The following is a 17,963-nucleotide window of genomic DNA, read 5'->3' as shown; positions in this document are numbered from 1 at the left end:
GGTCTACACTAGAACTTACTCTATTGATAGCACCAGTGCAACTGCACTACTGCTTGAAAATGGGTATAAAATGTGGCTTAAATTTTCAGAAGTATCTGGTGATTCTGAGTGCTTCAGTTTAGACACATAAGAGGGGCCTGATATTCAGGAAATGCTGAGTACCCCCACTCTAGAAATCAGCCCTCCGTAAAATATCTAAAGTTTGGCACACAAAAATGGAGGCACCCATCTCCTAGTGTAGATGGACACTGCATGTTTACACAAATACCACATGATTCAGCACCACAGCTAATATTTGCTCAAGATCCTAGGGCAGGACTGCAAGTTTGAGATGCTTTGGCACAAATGTGTGGGATGCCTGTATATTGCCAGCCCACTGTATTCCTGATCCAGATCAAAGTTATTAAGCCTTCACTCTAAAAGGGGAATTATGTTCACGACATATTAAAAAAAAACAAAAAAAAAAACTGATTCCCACATTGCTGCAGACATGACATATATATGTATCCCCACCTGCAGCATGTTTGCATGTGTTACACCCTTCACCACAGCATATGTGTACGTAGCCCATGCTGTCACACAATACAGTATGCATGCACAGATTATTTCTTGTAAGTCACGCAAAAAGCTATGGCTGTTTTTCTTAAGCTATTTTACTGCTGCACTTATTGGTTTTTATAAAGAAAAGAGGGAAATTCTGACATTCATATCTGTGAGGGAGAGAAAATATCTTTCTTGAATTAAGTAATTTTAGAGACTTGATGAGGATGGGGCCAGTCACTTCATGAAAACCCAACAACTAAAGAAAATCCCTCTTTTGTATGTCTCCCCCTTCCCCCCCAAACCTTTGGAAATAACTCCACTCCCGCAGAGTCCTTGAATATAAACTTTGCCCAGCACACTCAGGGTAATCTTTTCACATCATAAAACTTATAATCCTCCTAAAGTGGTTTCTTAGGGTTTGAGGTATGATGCACTTATCAAATAACTGGAACAAATAAATCAGCTTATTTATGCTGTGGTGTGCGTGTGTGTGTGTGTGTGTGTGTGTGTGTAGGGAGGGAGGGAGGCCAGCGCCATACCAACATTTGTATACATTAGCAACAAAGCTGTCTGTGACAAGCTGTCCTCTGCATAACTAAACATTTAGTTGTATATTATAAGTAACTTCTGAAGCGATTAAAATGAGTTAGAGTGTGCTTTTCGTTTGTACTGCACTGAACGCAATGTGGGAAGCCTCACTAGTATGTAATTATAAGCAGCATGGCAGTGGTGATTACATGTGTATAGGGGATAACTTTTAGCACAGTAACTTCAAGCTGAGATACAAAAGGAGAGGTTACTTACTATTCTCTGCTGCTGTTGCCACTGCATATTCATGCTGTTGGGAAAAGGAGCCCTGCAGCCGTTGAGTTCCAGAACCTTCTAGCAAAGTTGTGTCTATTGGAGACCACTTCAACACTGCCTACTGGTACTGAATGCTCAGTTACTGAAGTTATACGAGGGAGAAGCAGTCCCAGCCACCTCAGTTCTTTTGCCCCGGCTACACAGGAAGACTGGCAAGGTGCAGTGGGTGTGGTTTAATTAAGCTGCAACTTTATTCACTTAACATATCTGGGAATACCTGGCAATGAATTGTACAGTGCAGGTCATTGTTCTTTCCTTCATCATTTCCACCCATTTCGGAAGGCTGCCATCAACCCCCCTCCCCTTCCCAACTGGGTCCCAGCCACCTCATGGCTGGGACCCTGTTATCCTCCTTATGTTGTATGAGTGTTAATGGGGGGTGTCTCCCTGCTGTAGCAAATGGTAGAAGTCCCAAGTCCTTTTTTCCATTTTCCAGAGGATGCCTCCCGCAAATCCACTTTCAACTCCTGCTACAGGCTCCCTGATAAACAAGTACCTGCACTGGATGCCTTGACAAGGAGGCATCAGCAATTAAGTCGAATGCCTCCTCCACGGCCAGTTTTCACATACTTGACAGTTCTTTACTTAACATCAGCCAAAAATATGACAGAGAGAGTGCCTTCTGGTCTGCTTGGGGGAGTAAATACCTCATTCTCTCCCCTCCCCCACCTGCAGTGCACATGGTGAGTCAATGCTCCCATCTGATCCAGCCACTTTTTGTTCCCCTCCTTTACTCTGCTCAGATAAGTCCACCCCCCTTTCCCCTCCCTCATGCCCCAAATGCAGTAGCGACCTTTAAACAAGCCCCATCTACTTTTTCATGCCAGACAAAGACCCACCACATTCAGTTGAGGTGAGCACTTCTCTCTACGGTCACCAGTAGGTGGAACTACCTTTTCTCTGCATAGTCTGTTTTCAACAAGACCAGCCTCTCTCTCTTTTTTTGGGGGGATGGGGGGTGGGGGGCATGTATGAAATTTAAAATGAATCTAGTTAATTATATTTTTTGAAAAATCATATGTACGTACACACACACACACACACACACACACATTATATATATATATATATATAAATAAAGTTTTTGCACTGACTTGTAAAGATTACTGTAACCTCGTAGTTCTGTTGTGATGCTATGGGGACCCTGAGGAAAGAATTTGTGGTACAGAGAAGGATACAAAGAACTGATGTTATTCTTTGGTGCAAACATTACTAAAATGAAGTGCTTGGGTTTTTTTGTTTTGAAAGAAAATAGCATTTTTTGCCTGAATAAAATTCCAAATTAAAGTTAACAGTCTTATGGCAACTTGGGGGCGCAGGAGTTCAGTCATGTGGATCCTGTACTAATATCTGGCCCGGCATTTGTGGTGTTTTACTATGAGAAAAAGGTTTCAGCCACAATTTGCCTACTTTGAACAAGGACATGGAACAGACAAGTTGAACAATTTTCAAGAATCTGAATCTCTTTTCCTTTAGAAGAGTCATACTCTGGAACAGGACAGGACAGACAGAAATTGCCCACCACATAACAAAAATAAAAATAGTTTATGCAAAAAAAAAAAAAAAAAAAAAACCTTAAATTTTGTCCCGTTTAAAACTGGCTGGAATAAATCTCACACAGCTTTGAATCCTACTGTTACTGGCCATGTTTTAGCATTCATTGAAGCCTCCCAGACACTGTGGTAAGTGCTCTGACAACCGTGTGCCTACTCTAACCTTGTCGCCACCAGCAGATACTACCTTTAAGACTTTATAGGTTTCCCATTCCTATTTTAAACTGTGGTTCTTCCCACTAGTTCCTAGTGGGAAATGATTAAAGCAGTGCTGGTCACACGACTGTCACTGTGTTAGTTAAGGGACCGTATTAGTGTTTCCACAGACCATGCCATATCCCAGTACATTACAGTTACTGTATTCTGCAGGCTAACAAGGTGTATACCAATACCAACAATGTGGGAGTATTTCTCCATTTTAAAGATGTAAATACAAACAAAAAAACCCCAACATCAGAATGGTTTCAATTACAAAAATAAAATGAGTTCTGTCATCTAGTTTACTGTATGCCCTGTTTTAACAGCTTGGACAAACATTTTAAAGATTGTACTGACACCCATTGTTGTGCAAGAGATTTCGTTATATACATATGGGAGTTCTGTGGATGGAGGTGTAGGATTTTTTTTAGTGTTTATGTGTTACATAAATAATAAAATTAAAATGAATAAAGAGTTGCTAGAAAGTCTGCCAAGGAATTAATCTACATTTTAAATTATCTACAGTAAATATGTATTCAAATGCTAGTTCATAACAGCTCTGGAAATACTGAATAATGAATATTTTAATTATTGACATAGTAAATACATTTGGTTGAAAATATATGTATTTGCATAGACAGAACTATTAATGCATTCACGTAGTTTATAGCACTAATACTTCTGTTTTAAAGGGACATTGTCAAAATGGTAATACATAGGGGAAAAATGATTTACCTATTATGTTTTTGAACACGGGTTTACAATACTTTCCCTAACCCCACCTGTTTTGTGACAGTAAAGCGAAACTGAAATCAAGAGATGATTACTGTGGTTGGATTTTAAAAGAATAGGCTAACTTTATGATCATTGATAACATCTGCAGATCTGCAAGCAACAATGATGATTCTGCTCATATAAAGTACCTTATGCTTTAAGTCTTCAGTTGACCAGCTGTGCAGGTCATAAAAGAATTAACTACCAGAGGGCCTAAACCCGTTGTCATTGAAAAGACTAGGAGACTTGCCATGGCTTCAGTGGGTCCACATATATACAGCATTGCACAATGGCCTCGGTGTGATAGTAGGATGGGGTTCATCTGCCACTGCCAAACACTTAATTTCAAGGACATAGAAAAATCCTACATTTTTATACAACAGGACACTCATCCATTTCATTTTACTGCCAGGATAAAATAAAATGGGGGAAAGCATTACATGCGAAAGTGTACGCCCACACACATGGAAAAAGAACCCTTGCACTACTCTGGCAACATAGAGCTGAAAGTTTGAAACCAATAGATCAAACTCAACATTGTAGCCCTTATTTAATACCATCATCACTATCCCACCACCCAAACACTGAGCTTCTAAACAGGATACAAGGCCTAGTGCTCCAATGTACTAAGAACCCTTCCTGGACAACATAGGCATGAAGGTCTCTCTCAGTCACTTGTGGGATCTGGACCATCGTGAAACAGTTTCTGCCATGTCATATTGAATGGTACCTCGTTCCTCAAGCAGGCCCACTGAGTTCTGCTCGGGACTACCCAAGCAGTAAAGTGCTACTCAGTGTGAATAGCGGTCACAGAATCTGGCCGCGTGGACAGATGAATGCTTCATTTGCTGGTCTGCGATAAAAGCTACATTACATTTATTGTAGTAAGTCAGATTTTTACTCTCAAGTATAAATACATAATTACTGGCGTTCGAATCTCCCATGAATAACACATTTTTAAAAGTTAACAATTAGTGATATTTTCAGGATAATCTCTGTGGTTTGTAAGCATTGTTACAGATGAGAGTAAACAGCAGTACAATTGAACAAGTTCCTCTCCTGGAATGCATATTAACGTGAAGGCCTGCCCTGTTTTTTTTTTTTAAATCTTAATTTTTATGGAGAAATGTCATACTTCAGACAATGACAACAAATCAGCCTTTATTCAAGGGTGAAAATTAAGGCATAACTTAATTCCCCTTAGCTCTTAAAACAATGTCCCATTACAAGAAATTGATATTTTGAAGAGAAACAGGAAAAAATTTATCAAGGTTTTTGTTATTATTGCACTATCCTCTTGCTTGATCTACCAGCTATAGATACTCTTGGCCTGCTTAAGTGCTTTTCATTTTTCCCATAAGCAAATTCTGGTTGAAGACCATATATCTTTTTACTCTTGTTCACTGCTAGCCTCAGTGCCTCATTACAGCAGAGCACTTTTTGAGACTGAGCTACAGCCCAGATAAATGATTGTGTAAAGTTTTAAATAAACATACAACATTTATGTTATGTTGTTGCACTGGGATGATTTATAGTCATTTTCTTCTTCCAGTTCTGAGCTCTGGACATAAAAGACACTGAGCTCTCTGCTGTTTATCCAAGCTAAATCCTCTGTTTGTTCTGCATAAGCGTTCTTGATTCTTTAATATATTGCAGGCTTTAGTTTCAGGTTTATTCCCTCCGGGAATGGTGGAATTAGATACATTAACTGACAAAGATAAGGTACGGACGTTGTAGCTTAATAGCCATTAAAACAGATACTATGATAACAAAAATGGAACTAGAAAAAGCAGTTTAGATTGTGATATTTTAAAAACCATGTATTATGAGGATGCATGAATAAATGTAGGATTTTAAATCTTCCATTAAGAAACCTCCAAAAGCTTGTGTTAAAGAGGTGAAGGAAACAAGAACAAAAAGTTGGTATTAGCACTAACCAGGAATTCCAGCTCATGAAAGCCTCATGCTTGATGTTGCCTTTAACCCACTCCCCAACAATACTTTTAATCCCCAATGAGTGTAATATCCATTTTTATAAGAAAATTACTACAATATTTGATGTTGGTGCCCCCACCTTTGTGATGCTGCCCCATAAAAAAGGAGGAAAAAAAAATAAATAGCAGTATTTTCTATCTTGAAGATGTCTAACTATAATGCCTATCAACTCCATTTTCTACCGTTCAGCAGCACATTTTAAAAGAAATCTTGTGTAGTGTTGTTCTATGCTTATGCCATACTTCCATCCCTTCATAAACGGATCTTGTTCCTTTTCTCTCAAAAGCAAACATTTGCAAAGGGCTTCAGCAACTTCTATTGCTAATGAAAATGGAATAAATCTCTCGTTAAACCTCTAATTAAAATGGACATCTCTTATTATAATAGAAAAGAAATCAGTTAAGCTAAGACTTCAGGGACCATTAATGGGAGGTTTTCTTTTTAATAATAATTAAAAAAAAAGTAAGTCAGTATTAACTAGTATATAAGTAATAGTCTGGTACTTTCACTGCCAAAAGTTATCTAACTAAAAGTTTGAATCGAGCAATATAAACAGCAGACCTGCCTGTACTCACATAAGTTTGTTATTTTGTGGTACACAAGTTACTATGTTGTTCATTCTCTGTAATGGATTGCATTCCTTACAGCATGAAATGTGTTTTTATCTGAAACTTGAGTGGTAAAATAAGCAGCAGCAAAATGAAGATATGGACAGCCATTTATTTTTTAATTCTAGAAGTGTTTGTTATGGCGAAGGTACATTATTTCCATTTTTAGCAGAATATTTCCATTAGAATTGGAAGGACAATGAAAATGAATTTTTGTGAATAATTTATTTGATGACTGCTGGGAAATAAAAGACTGCCAAATTATTTCCCAACCACTCACTATTTGTGTATCTATATATGCAAGTTAAAAAATTAACACTTGAGAAGAATTTTTTGGGAAAAACACTTCAGAGTATCTGTTGCCAAAAAAAACCAACTCCCCCCCCAAAAAACACTGATCTAGTCTAATTTTGAGGTAAACACTTAAACATATATCTTCTATTTGCATTTACCCACCGTGTGTTCATTCACACCTTTCATCAGTAACAATTTCACTCATATTAATTTCTGTTTGTAAGAGGAATCTGCCTCCCTCCTAGTGTGTACACTCCAAAAAGAAAAGGGGTGAAAAAGCTCCCTTGTGGAGTGTGATTTATCAGTTTTTATCACCAGTTTAGAATGGATAGACTCTTCATTCTAATCTAAGCTCTACAGCACTAGCCAAGGAGTAAGTGGCAAAACAAAGAGCTGACTGCCAAATGGACTCTGCAGCAGCTGTTAGTCCTGGCCTACACAAAGTGTATCGGTCTCTCCCCCATCCCCCTACGCTCCCCCTCAGAGATCAGATATTTTCCACCATCACAAGAATGCTGGTAACTAGTTGATATATAGGGAGATTTTTAGGTTTTGTGATTCAGCAGCTGATAGTGAGCATTCTCTGCAATAGACAATCAGCTAGAGCTAAGCAACTGCTTTCTCTGCCTCTGTCTCTGTGGTCCAGCATCCCCTCAGAGTGTTTATGCTAAACTCCAGGCCAGTTTAGAGAATTTATAGCTTTATCATTGGAATTAAATTAACTGATGAGGTATGTGTGTGTGTCTTTGTGAGGGAGACATTTGGCTTCACACGGGCTGAGGGTTATTGTACTAATGCTTCCGTCCAGCCCCTTTAAAGTTTCATTTGAACATTATCTGTCATGTTTCTTAGGATAATAAGGATTCACTTTTATTAGTACTCCAATACTAATAAGTCAGGAAATGATTTTCCTATAAAAGAATTTGCTAAAACCCTCTCAATTACTTATTCACTCAACATAAAGGATATGATAATAAACAATGCCTTGCCTTAAATGTTTTCAAAGCACCATACAAACATTAACTAGCTGATCCTCAACACCCCTATTGGGATGCATCATCCACATTTTATAGATTGGGAAACAAAAGCAGAGAGGAGCTGCCTAGAGGCCACACAGTAAATCAGTGGCAGAGCCACTAGACTCAGAACACTATAGCACACCAGGCACTGAGCTACACATCCAATTCTTTTTCTCTAGGAAAAGAGCAGCCTGCCCAAGGTTCTCCTGAGAAGTTATGGGACTGGAAAAACCACATTCACTTTTAGAAATTAAAAATGAAAAAAATCCTCTCTTTAAGAGGCTCTTTATGCTTAAATTGCTAACCAAGCTAGGAAGTAATAGTAGTTAGATTTTGTTGCATCAAAAGAAACTGTAACATAGGCAACTTCTATTGACTTGCTCGAGAAAGACAGTTCCAGTAGTGGCTAATCCCTCCCTCCTTCATTCATTTTTGTGTATTAACAATGAGATAATAAAACCCCACTCTGATATATTGCTTTTCATCTGCAGGCCTCCAAGTGCTTTACAGAGGAGGTCAGAATCAGGGGTGGCTCCAGGCACCAGTGCACCAAGCTGCGGGGGGCGGCCTGCCCAGACCTCCCACAGGCATGCCACCGAATCCACGTTACCAGCGGACCTCCCGCAGGCGCGCCGCTGAAAGCCGCCTGACTGCCATGCTTGGGGCGGCAAAAAACAGAGCTGCCCCTGGTCAGAATCATTAATTCCATTTTACATATGGGGAAACTCAGGCAGAAGAAGATGAAATTACTTGCTCGAGGTCACTCAGCAGGTCCAGTCCTGTGCACTATCCACTACGTTGCACATACCACTGTAATATTAGGAGCATTAGGTGAGGTCAGCTCTGTTAACTGAAGCAATTAAAATTGTCATTCCACATTGTGTAATTGTTGTAGGGATGTCCCTTTTGTTGATTTCTCCTACCATCCCTATCTGTCTGTATTCTGTTATGCTTCACCCACACCTCCGGTAACCTGGGGAAATTAAATTAAATTAAAAAAAAAAAAATCAATCTTATAAGAATCTTTACTCGTTTTAAAGTTTTAGAACCTTTTTATTTTTGTGTAGAACAGTATCTGAGCTGGATGCTGAAACTAAGTTGACATGCCTGAAATCACTGTCTTGACTAGACTTTCAGACAGCAGGAACAACCACTAAAGCTCCTTGGCAGTAGAGGTAGCAGTTGAAGATGTAATTCTTTAGACTCACTAAATCCTTGGAGTGGTAAACCAGAGACTCCACTACTAATGGAATATTTTAGCATTGACTTCAATAATTTGAAGGCTGGTTCTAATCTAAAAGGGACTCTAAAATAGCATTGTGGGGTTCCATACACACTGTTTCAAATGACTCCAGATCAGATTTGCTCAGTTAACTAATAAAGGGGTGGTTTTTAAAGCTGCCATTCCATACAACCTCAATCTGGCATCTAAAAATCAAGATGTATTCATTCTGGCACATGTATCACCAACTGAAAAATAAAAAAAAAAAAAAAAAAGATTCTGCAGTCCAAATTCTCCCCTTAGTTACACACATGCAACCTCTCTGACTTCAAATGAGAACAAAATGCTGGCCCTGCACTTAAGGAGTTTCATTTTTGCTGATGATGCCTAGTCCAGAATATAACCCAGCTCACTTTGTAGTTATGTTGGTTCTGAAGAGCTAAGCAGGAATAAATGGTGGTAAGCTACTTATTGCTAAAAATCAACAGACGTGACTCTCAATACAAGCATAATTCTGATCTGCTGAGTAAGGATTGTTTTATTTCTGAGCTATTCTGATATCACCTCCTCTCTGAGGGGACAAAAGCTGTGATTGAGCTAATCCCCATTACCATGATCCTTTAGATTTAGAAAGGAGCACAACACCAAGAGCAGCTGCTCACCAGCCCTGTCCCAATAACTCATCTCCTACCCCTTAAACCTAAAAAGAAGCTTCTGCAGGCTTCTAAAGAGAGAAGTGTGCAGCTTACATTCCCATCTGTACCAACCTACCCACCTCAGCACATGGTTTGCTACTTTAGTCAGATAATCAGATTCCTCCTTTTATCCACTCTACATTGCATATATACGCACACACACTTTTAGCCCTACAATGTGGGCATAATATTGTGGTTGAGGGAGACTCTAGACACTCTCCAAATTCGACTAACTTTAGACCACTTTAGCTATATGACGGGACCAATGATTTGTTTTGTATGCAGTAGGAAGATACAATCTTGGAGCCATAAAATTTCACTTGTCCTCAAGGGACTGTGCGTTTCCCACCAAGGGTCACAATATTATTCAATGGCATTCACAAAGCAAGGCAAGAAGCCCCCAGGAGGACATGTATAGAGGTTTGGATATAGTCTCAGGACTTGCATGGTGCAAACTGATTGTTCATGATAAGGCAGTACAATAAAATGTACAAGTGGGTTGAAAGCAGATAGAAAAAATGGTGATGAAATTGGTAGGAAACAGAAAGCAAAGTCATTCAGGAAAGCAGAATGGGTAAACCCCTCCCCCCCTTAGAGACTGGATGTATAGGGTGACATACATGCAAGCTTTCCCAAAGTGGTAGCTTCCTCTCCCTGGTAGGGAGGCACAGCCATGGTACAGATTATGGTATGTGTGTGGTAAGCCATCCTGTGCTCTTGCTGACATTCTGTGAATTTGCTTCAGGTTATTCTGGGTTGCTAACTCACCATTTCTTCCACAGAAATGTTTGGGTTATGGTTAGCCCATAAACATCTCCAGAAAGAGATGAAATAATAAAATAGATGTTTTGAGCAACATTTCAGCCAGGCTTCGGAAAACCATAAATAAGAAAAAAGTATTTGTTAGCTAAGTGAATACATTATCAGGTTTGTATAACTTCTATAACATACCTTGACATAAACATGAACTTTGTGTGGAGAAAAAAGTTTAAAAAGGTTCTCAGAGAAGTAGCCCAAACCAGTTCTCTACACTCACAGGTGTGTGACTGCTCATAAAAATAAGGGATTAATAGTATTAATTTAAATTACTGTACATAAAAATAAAGCTAACAAGCTGTATAAACTGTAAGCTGTTTGGGGTGAGAACTGTTTTCTTATCCGTATACAGTGCCTAACACAATGGAACACTGCTCTTTGATAAGTGGCCTTTAGGTACTACTATAAATAAATATGATGACTGTTTCCAGTCACAGCCCTGCCAATACACCTCAGTCCTGATCTGTAACACCTGGTCTACTGAAGTCCTGGGCGTCTCTTTCACAAACACAGCCAAATGCATTGCACACATTAAAAGGTTGTGTGTGTTGAGTAAACGTCCACTAGAATTTAAGATAAGACCAACAAGCTCATTTTCCCATTGGTGATCTACAGCAGAACTTGAATCATGTCCTGAAGTAAAAGACTAGTGCATCAGCCATCTGAACCACCTGGCATCAAATCAGCATATGGAACCCATGTTAAACTATTTACCAACTAAATGCTTTGTTCAGCTGCAGTGCCATTATGACTTGATGTACTTGTTTTATTGCATAAAATGCTAAATAAGTCTTAAGAAACATGACTTATAGTGATGACACTTCTGTGAAAATAATTTTAAGTTTCCTCTTACAGTAAAACCAAACTCCATACTGGTAAGAAACAGGATGGAGCACCCCAGTGTGATCATTTGACTTATCAAATCTTGTTCTTCTGGAATCCTAAAACATGAACCTACCTTAAAGTCTCCATATATGTTCTGAATGTTCATCATGAATTATTTTGTCAGTACAAATGTGCCTTCGTCAATACATCCACACATGCACTAAAACCATCTGATCAAACATTCAGCATACCTCTGTACTACTACACTGGTGTATTGTGTGTACACTTGTGAGGCAAAACTTTTCTCCATAAACACACAAAATTCTCAAAATTCTGTCAAGCTGGAAGTATTTTACTCGAAATAAAACTGGCCTACAAATTAGTGGGTGAAACTTTTCCAAGAGCATTATTAATGGGCACTATTTTAGTTTGCTATGATGAAGAATGACAGATTTGTGTGGGGATTTTAAATTAAGAATAGAAAACAATTTCTGTACTTGTAAGAATTCAATTCCTCTATCTTAAAGTCTCCATGGGGTTACTGTACATTTATACTCAGAAAGTCAGTAAATTATTTTTCCATAAAATTAGTCTTTCAGAGCCGACCCCCCCAACCCCTTTCTTTCTATCCTGGATGCCAAACTCCTGACTGCTTCTCCACCACAGAGACTTCATATCTGGAGAGCCAACATCTGTAAAAACATTTCTAATGAAAACACTACTAATACAACCCCCCCCGGAGAAGCAAATGAAATGAGATCTAAGTATATAGCCGCCTTTCTGCAGTTCTGTCTTTAACAATAGCAGAGCTGGTGCTTCCTCTTCAAGACTTGACACAGGTCATGATCATTTAAGCACAGTAGTAGCAAAATAAATAATTGAGTAAATATGTATTAACTAGTATAGACATAATTCAGTAGCACTTAACAGATGTGATAGAGAACTTCCATTCTTGATCATTGCGTCATGCGTTTGGGGAACCTCAGTGGATAGAAAGGAGAAGCATCTTAATTCCAGTGAAAAAGAGTAGGGGTGGAATACATGAAACCTCAGCGTCAGACATAATATTACCATTGTAGGAAAGGTGCAGATCTTGAAAGTGGATTACAAATTGTCAAATAAACAATTATAGCAATGAAGTGCAATTGCCATAACTCCACACAAAAAGCAATATATAGGAAAATAAACCATGCAACTCTATTTTAAAAATCTAGTTCCAAAGCACAACACTGCTGTTTGTTTGTTTTTATATATTTCATCTGGCAAATTTCTTTATCTACTGAATTCCACTGCACTGCAGTTATGAACTTTTTTAAAGCCACAGTATTTCAGATAAGCATTCTAGTAATTAAAGAAACATTCGTTCAATTTGTTTGTACAAATCTCAAAACCTTTATCAAAGCTCCACTGTCAGTTGTGAGGGTATAAAAACATTACACATCTACCCTTCTATCTTTAACCAAGAGCGCTACATAGTTATTTCAGTTAACACTTCTAGTAGTGAAATTGTGTAGTGCCAAGCAAGTCAGCATTGCTGATATATAAATATTCAATAATTAATGTGCTTAAGGGAGATGAGAAAATGGCTATCACATATAAGTAATGAGTTTGCAGATGCCCTCATTTTTGGAGGTACCAATGACCCACTGCCAGTTAAAGAACTGGATTTGGACAAAAAATGGGCCCAGGTCCTGCAATTGATTCCATGCAGGAGTCTGCCCATGCAGAGTCAATTGCAGGGTCAGGGCCATGGTTATCTGGTAGATTAAGACAAACTAAAAAACAAGAACACAAACAACCCGCAGGAAATCTATGACTCTTTGCAGCTTTCCCCCAAACTAAGGGTCATGACCCTGGGGTAGGGGGGAGACGGTTGTGCAAGGGTACCTAGGGAGTTGTGACATGTTGGGGGGAAAAAAGAGGGGAGGGGGGAAGCTTTTTTGCATTCGTAAGTGAGAAAAAAGAAACTCCAACGGTGGCACATTACAACCAACTGTAAACTGGCACCCATGCACGTATGGGTGCAGTGCAGCAATCAGCATGTCACACTGGCACTGGGAACAACGTCAGAGTGGCACCTGGACCCTCAATCTGCCAATGTGGCAGCTGAAGCTCCTACTTCTCTTGGTGCTGAGAACAAAAGTGGGGAGTCCCTCAAGGGAGTCAGACATGGATGTAGGGGCTCATGTGGGGGAGGCAGGGGCTCTTGTGTCTAGGTGATGTCAGAGGGGCTCCCGCTCCTTTGAGGGAGGGGAGGTGACAATGGGAGGAGTGAATGCCTGAGAGGTGGTTATGAGGGTGAGAGAGGGGCATGTTCCATGCCCAGTTTTTCTGCATCTCAGAGGTGCCAGCCCTGTTTATAAATTATTATAAAATTAGGATCACACTATTGCAATTTTTTGGAGGATTTTTTGGATGATCTAGAAATGTTTTTTCATGCTTTTAATTTTCAAACACTGAATCTCTCAGACCCTCAAGGGTCACGTTAACAGAGGTGAGCCCAAAGGGGGTCACGACATGAAAAAATTTGGGAACCACTTAAAGTTATTTCAATCTAAGGACCTAACACTGTAAACACTTAAAGATATGAATCCCATTTACTTCATTGGTGAAATCCTGACCTACTGAAATTAACACGATTTTTGTCATGGACGCCGACGGGGCCAGGATTTTAACCATGTGCATAAGTAAGTGTTTGCTGGAGCTGGTGCATATGAATTTCCTAGGAACCTGACTGTTTCAGTTATCAGAAACTCAAATAAACCCAAGTATCTTGTGTTTGTGGGCATATTTGGGGGAAGGGGGGAGATAGATCTTTTTCCTGCCTCACTGAAACATTTTTTGGCTGAATTAAAGTGAGATTTGGTCTCACTGGATTGTTAGTGTGTTGGAACAAGACCAGATCTTCAGTTAATTCAATGTATTTAAAAGCAGCTCTGGAACACAACGCGCACACAAAAATACATAATAAGCCTCTAGAAAAATGTATTTGTATTTGTATCAGATATAATAGACGGCTATTTTAGATAGAAAAGCCTTTGGGCAAGTTATGTTTGAAATAAACTAAACCTACTATGCATATACTAACGTGCCTAAAATTCCATCCATATCCTTTTCAATCCTGGTCAAAATACAAATACAATCTATTGTCAATAGGTACTAAGAAAAATATACAGAAAAGCTTTTATCTAGAGGGTCACAGAATATGTTTCCCATTCTTGCAATGCTGTTTTTAAATGTAAATGGACATGGACATCTACGTAGCATGCCTAGAAACAGCTTTAAAAAAAAATAAAGTGTCCTTATCTTGTGTATTACTAAAAATGTTTTAGTTGATTAAAATGAAAAATGTTCACGGTTATGAGTTCTTAAAAAAATATTCTTGCACCACTGCCATCTTTATTTTTGTTATAAGAGACATGTAAAAGTAGCCAATGAATTAGAAACAAATGAGTTTTCAAATTGAACTTGGCAACATTTTCACTGATTGAATATACAATTATGTGCAAGCACCTAAAACACTAAGAATAGATTTTTTGTAACAATAAATTGAAGTAAAATGTTTTCCCCAAATATAGAATTTGAGAATAAAAATCACTCAGTCCTCTGTAAAACATAAAGTTGTTTAAATTTAGATTATTTGTTAAATAACAAACATGAAAATCACAAAATTTAAATTATTATAATTTTAAAGATGAGAATCTTTACATTCACCTCAGCCAAAGTAAACCGCATTTTAGTATTTTAAGAGAGTTGCCTTTTTTTAGACTAAGGCCCCCTCTAGTGTTTGAAAAAATTATAATCCCAGCAAAGGAATAAACTGAGAAAGATGACTCAAAGAACTCGGAACAGGTCTTCCATTCAAGATAATAAAACATCCCACATTTATTTGACTATATTTGCATATAATCATACATCAGTGATACAGAATATGTAGCCACAGTTAAATATCTACAATTCTCCATGGATTTATAATGGTTACCTGAGCGTTCATTATTCCCATAGCCAGTGGCGGTTGTTTTTGTTTTTGTTTTTTAAACTAGCATCTTTAAACCCATTAACATATTACAATAAACATTTTCTAAACACTGACAAGTTTACTACGTATTGCTTTTTTTAAGTTATGAAATTTGTTTTATTGATAAATGACCATTCCTCATGAAAAAGTTTTATGTTCACTTCCCCCCCCCCCAAATAAATGTTTTAAAAAAGTTTGTTTTCTTCCAAAAAAAAGTGACCTAAACAAACCCTCCATTAAATAAATTACTGACCTGTGGTAGAAGAAATACTATCCTCTTTATCAACAATATATCAGAAGTAAACCCAGAACCAATACAAAAACTGTATTCTATGAAAGCAAAGCTCCAAAAGAAGAGTATGGCACTTACATGACTGGGTCACCATCAGGAGCGGCGCCAGGGTTTTTGCCGCCCTAGGCGGCAGCGCTCCTCCTCAGAGTATTTGGCAGAGGGGGTCCTTCCGCTCCGCGTCTTCGGGGCGCTTCGGCGGTGGGTCCTTCACTCCCTCTGGGACCCGCCGCCGAAGCGCCCTGAAGATGCGAAGCGGAAGGACCCCCGCCGCCGAATTGCCACCGAGGATGACAAAATGCCGCCCCCCAAATCCTGCCGCCCTAGGCAACTGCCTCAGGTCGCCTAGTGGAAGCACTGGCCCTGGGCATCATAAAAGTCCAGTGATTAATTTTAAATAAAAAAAATAAAGTTCTCTGCATTAATTGTCTTCATTCATGTTTGAAGTGAAACTGAATTGTTAGGTTTGTTTTCAGTACTATGAGATTTGCACCATCACTAACATTTGTGCTAGTAGGCGATATATCAAAACCCCAGCATTCATTGATGGGAGAAGAAATTAAGTCTAAGCTTTCAGCCCTGCCCACACTACGAATTTTAACTGTGCCAAAAAAAGAGTAAAGGGCTTTTAATGCAGAATGGCCCTTATTCAACTTTGGCAGTCACAAAAACAAAAAACGCCACCCTATTATTTGTGCTCTTCTCTTATACAGTATTTGTTAATTGCCATAACATTTCGGTTTTTTAGCTTCTTTATATCTCAATTTCACACAAAAATTTAAAACCGAAAACCATAGATGATTGAAAAAAAAAACTTCGTAGCCACTGCCATTTAGACCTTCATTCAGGAAAGCATCTTTGTTTACAAAAGCACTAATTATAATTGTATTGGCATTAAGTATGTATTTACATTTAAGTGTGTGCTTACATTACAAAGAACTAGTGTTTTCCTGAATAAAGATGGACTTAAAGCAAATGCCTAAGTGTTTTTCTGAATTAGGACCTTAACCGCCTCATGAGCAACTAATATCTGTTACCCCTTTGCATGCAAAACTCTCATTGATAGCAAAGAGATTTCCATGCTAAGAATGGTTATAAGATCAGACTTGGAGTTGCCTAATAATTTGTACAGTTTCAGTTTGGTAAATTATCTTCTGGTTTTATCTTCAAAACGTTGTCATCTGCAACTGTTACAAGTTTAAAAAGGTGTTCTGCTAAAAGAATGGTCAGCTACAGAATTTATGATTAAATTATTTTAACTGTGGTCAGAGAAATAGTTTACAAATTAAAATAAACTAAACATATTTGCAAATATAACAGGATATGACATTTGTAGAAGTGCAGCACTTGTTCTGGCTAAGAATTAACAAAACTCATATCAATGGGAATTACTGCAGTCACTTTTTACTAATACAATTTTATTGAAAAACCTATTTTGAAAGAAATCCATAAAACAAGTGATAATAAATACTGAAGAGAAGCTTAGAATAGATATTTTTCAAAATGCTATTATAAATAAATCCAGCCAGGGTGATGGGGAGAGGTAGAAAATATTTAAACAGAAAATACAAAAAGTATGTAAGTATATTTACATATAAATATATTTTAACATAAAAATGTTAAAAAAAACCACACCTTATGCTCTGATCCTGCATAAACTTACACACCTGCTTAACTTCATGTCCTGTGAACACTTACATTGACTTCAAAAGGTCTATAAGTGTAAAATATATCATGTGCCTAAGCCTCTTCAGGATCAGGGCCTTAGTTTGTAAAATTAATCAACTTACAAAAATATTTTCCAAATATACTATTTACTGCTGCTTCTTTTTGCAAGCGCCTCTCTGATCTGGCGATCCAATTCACTTACTATATGGTCTTCATGGTTATACACACCTGTTCTCAACAATGTATCTCTCTCTTCTATCAGGCGAGTGAGATAATCATCCAAGCTTTCATTTAATTGTCTAGTATTAAGACTACCCACTCGCTCAACTGAAATATCTCTGGAATCTTGTGATTGTTTTTTGTCGTCTTGTTGCTTTAGCCTGACAATAAAAGAAGTACATCACACAGGTAAAGGACACATGGAAATTCTGTCCTGTTAAATACATTCTAGATGGATTTTTCCTGAAATTTCTTACTGAAGTAGTGGAAATCAAGGATTTTTTTTTTTTAAAGTAACACAAACTAACCCTTACTCGATTAAATTTAAAGGAAGCCTTTCGAATCTAAGAATACCTTCAATCA

General features: G+C 38.2%; 1 protein-coding gene across 1 annotated transcript in view; it reads right to left on the bottom strand.

Annotated features, from left to right (window-relative positions):
- Nucleotides 1-15,261: 15,261 nt before the first annotated feature.
- CEP120 (centrosomal protein 120) overlaps nt 15,262-17,963 on the bottom strand; it is an 82,407-nt gene continuing 79,705 nt past the window's right edge. Inside the window, exon 21 of the mRNA XM_054032986.1 lies at nt 15,262-17,761. Within this exon, the coding sequence (XP_053888961.1) occupies nt 17,524-17,761 (238 nt within the window). The 3' untranslated portion in view covers nt 15,262-17,523. The remainder of the gene's footprint in view (nt 17,762-17,963) is intronic.

The sequence above is a fragment of the Malaclemys terrapin genome, chromosome 6, assembly GCF_027887155.1.
Source record: "Malaclemys terrapin pileata isolate rMalTer1 chromosome 6, rMalTer1.hap1, whole genome shotgun sequence".
NCBI lineage: Eukaryota > Metazoa > Chordata > Testudines > Emydidae > Malaclemys > Malaclemys terrapin.
This window is presented reverse-complemented; position numbering and strand designations above follow the sequence as displayed.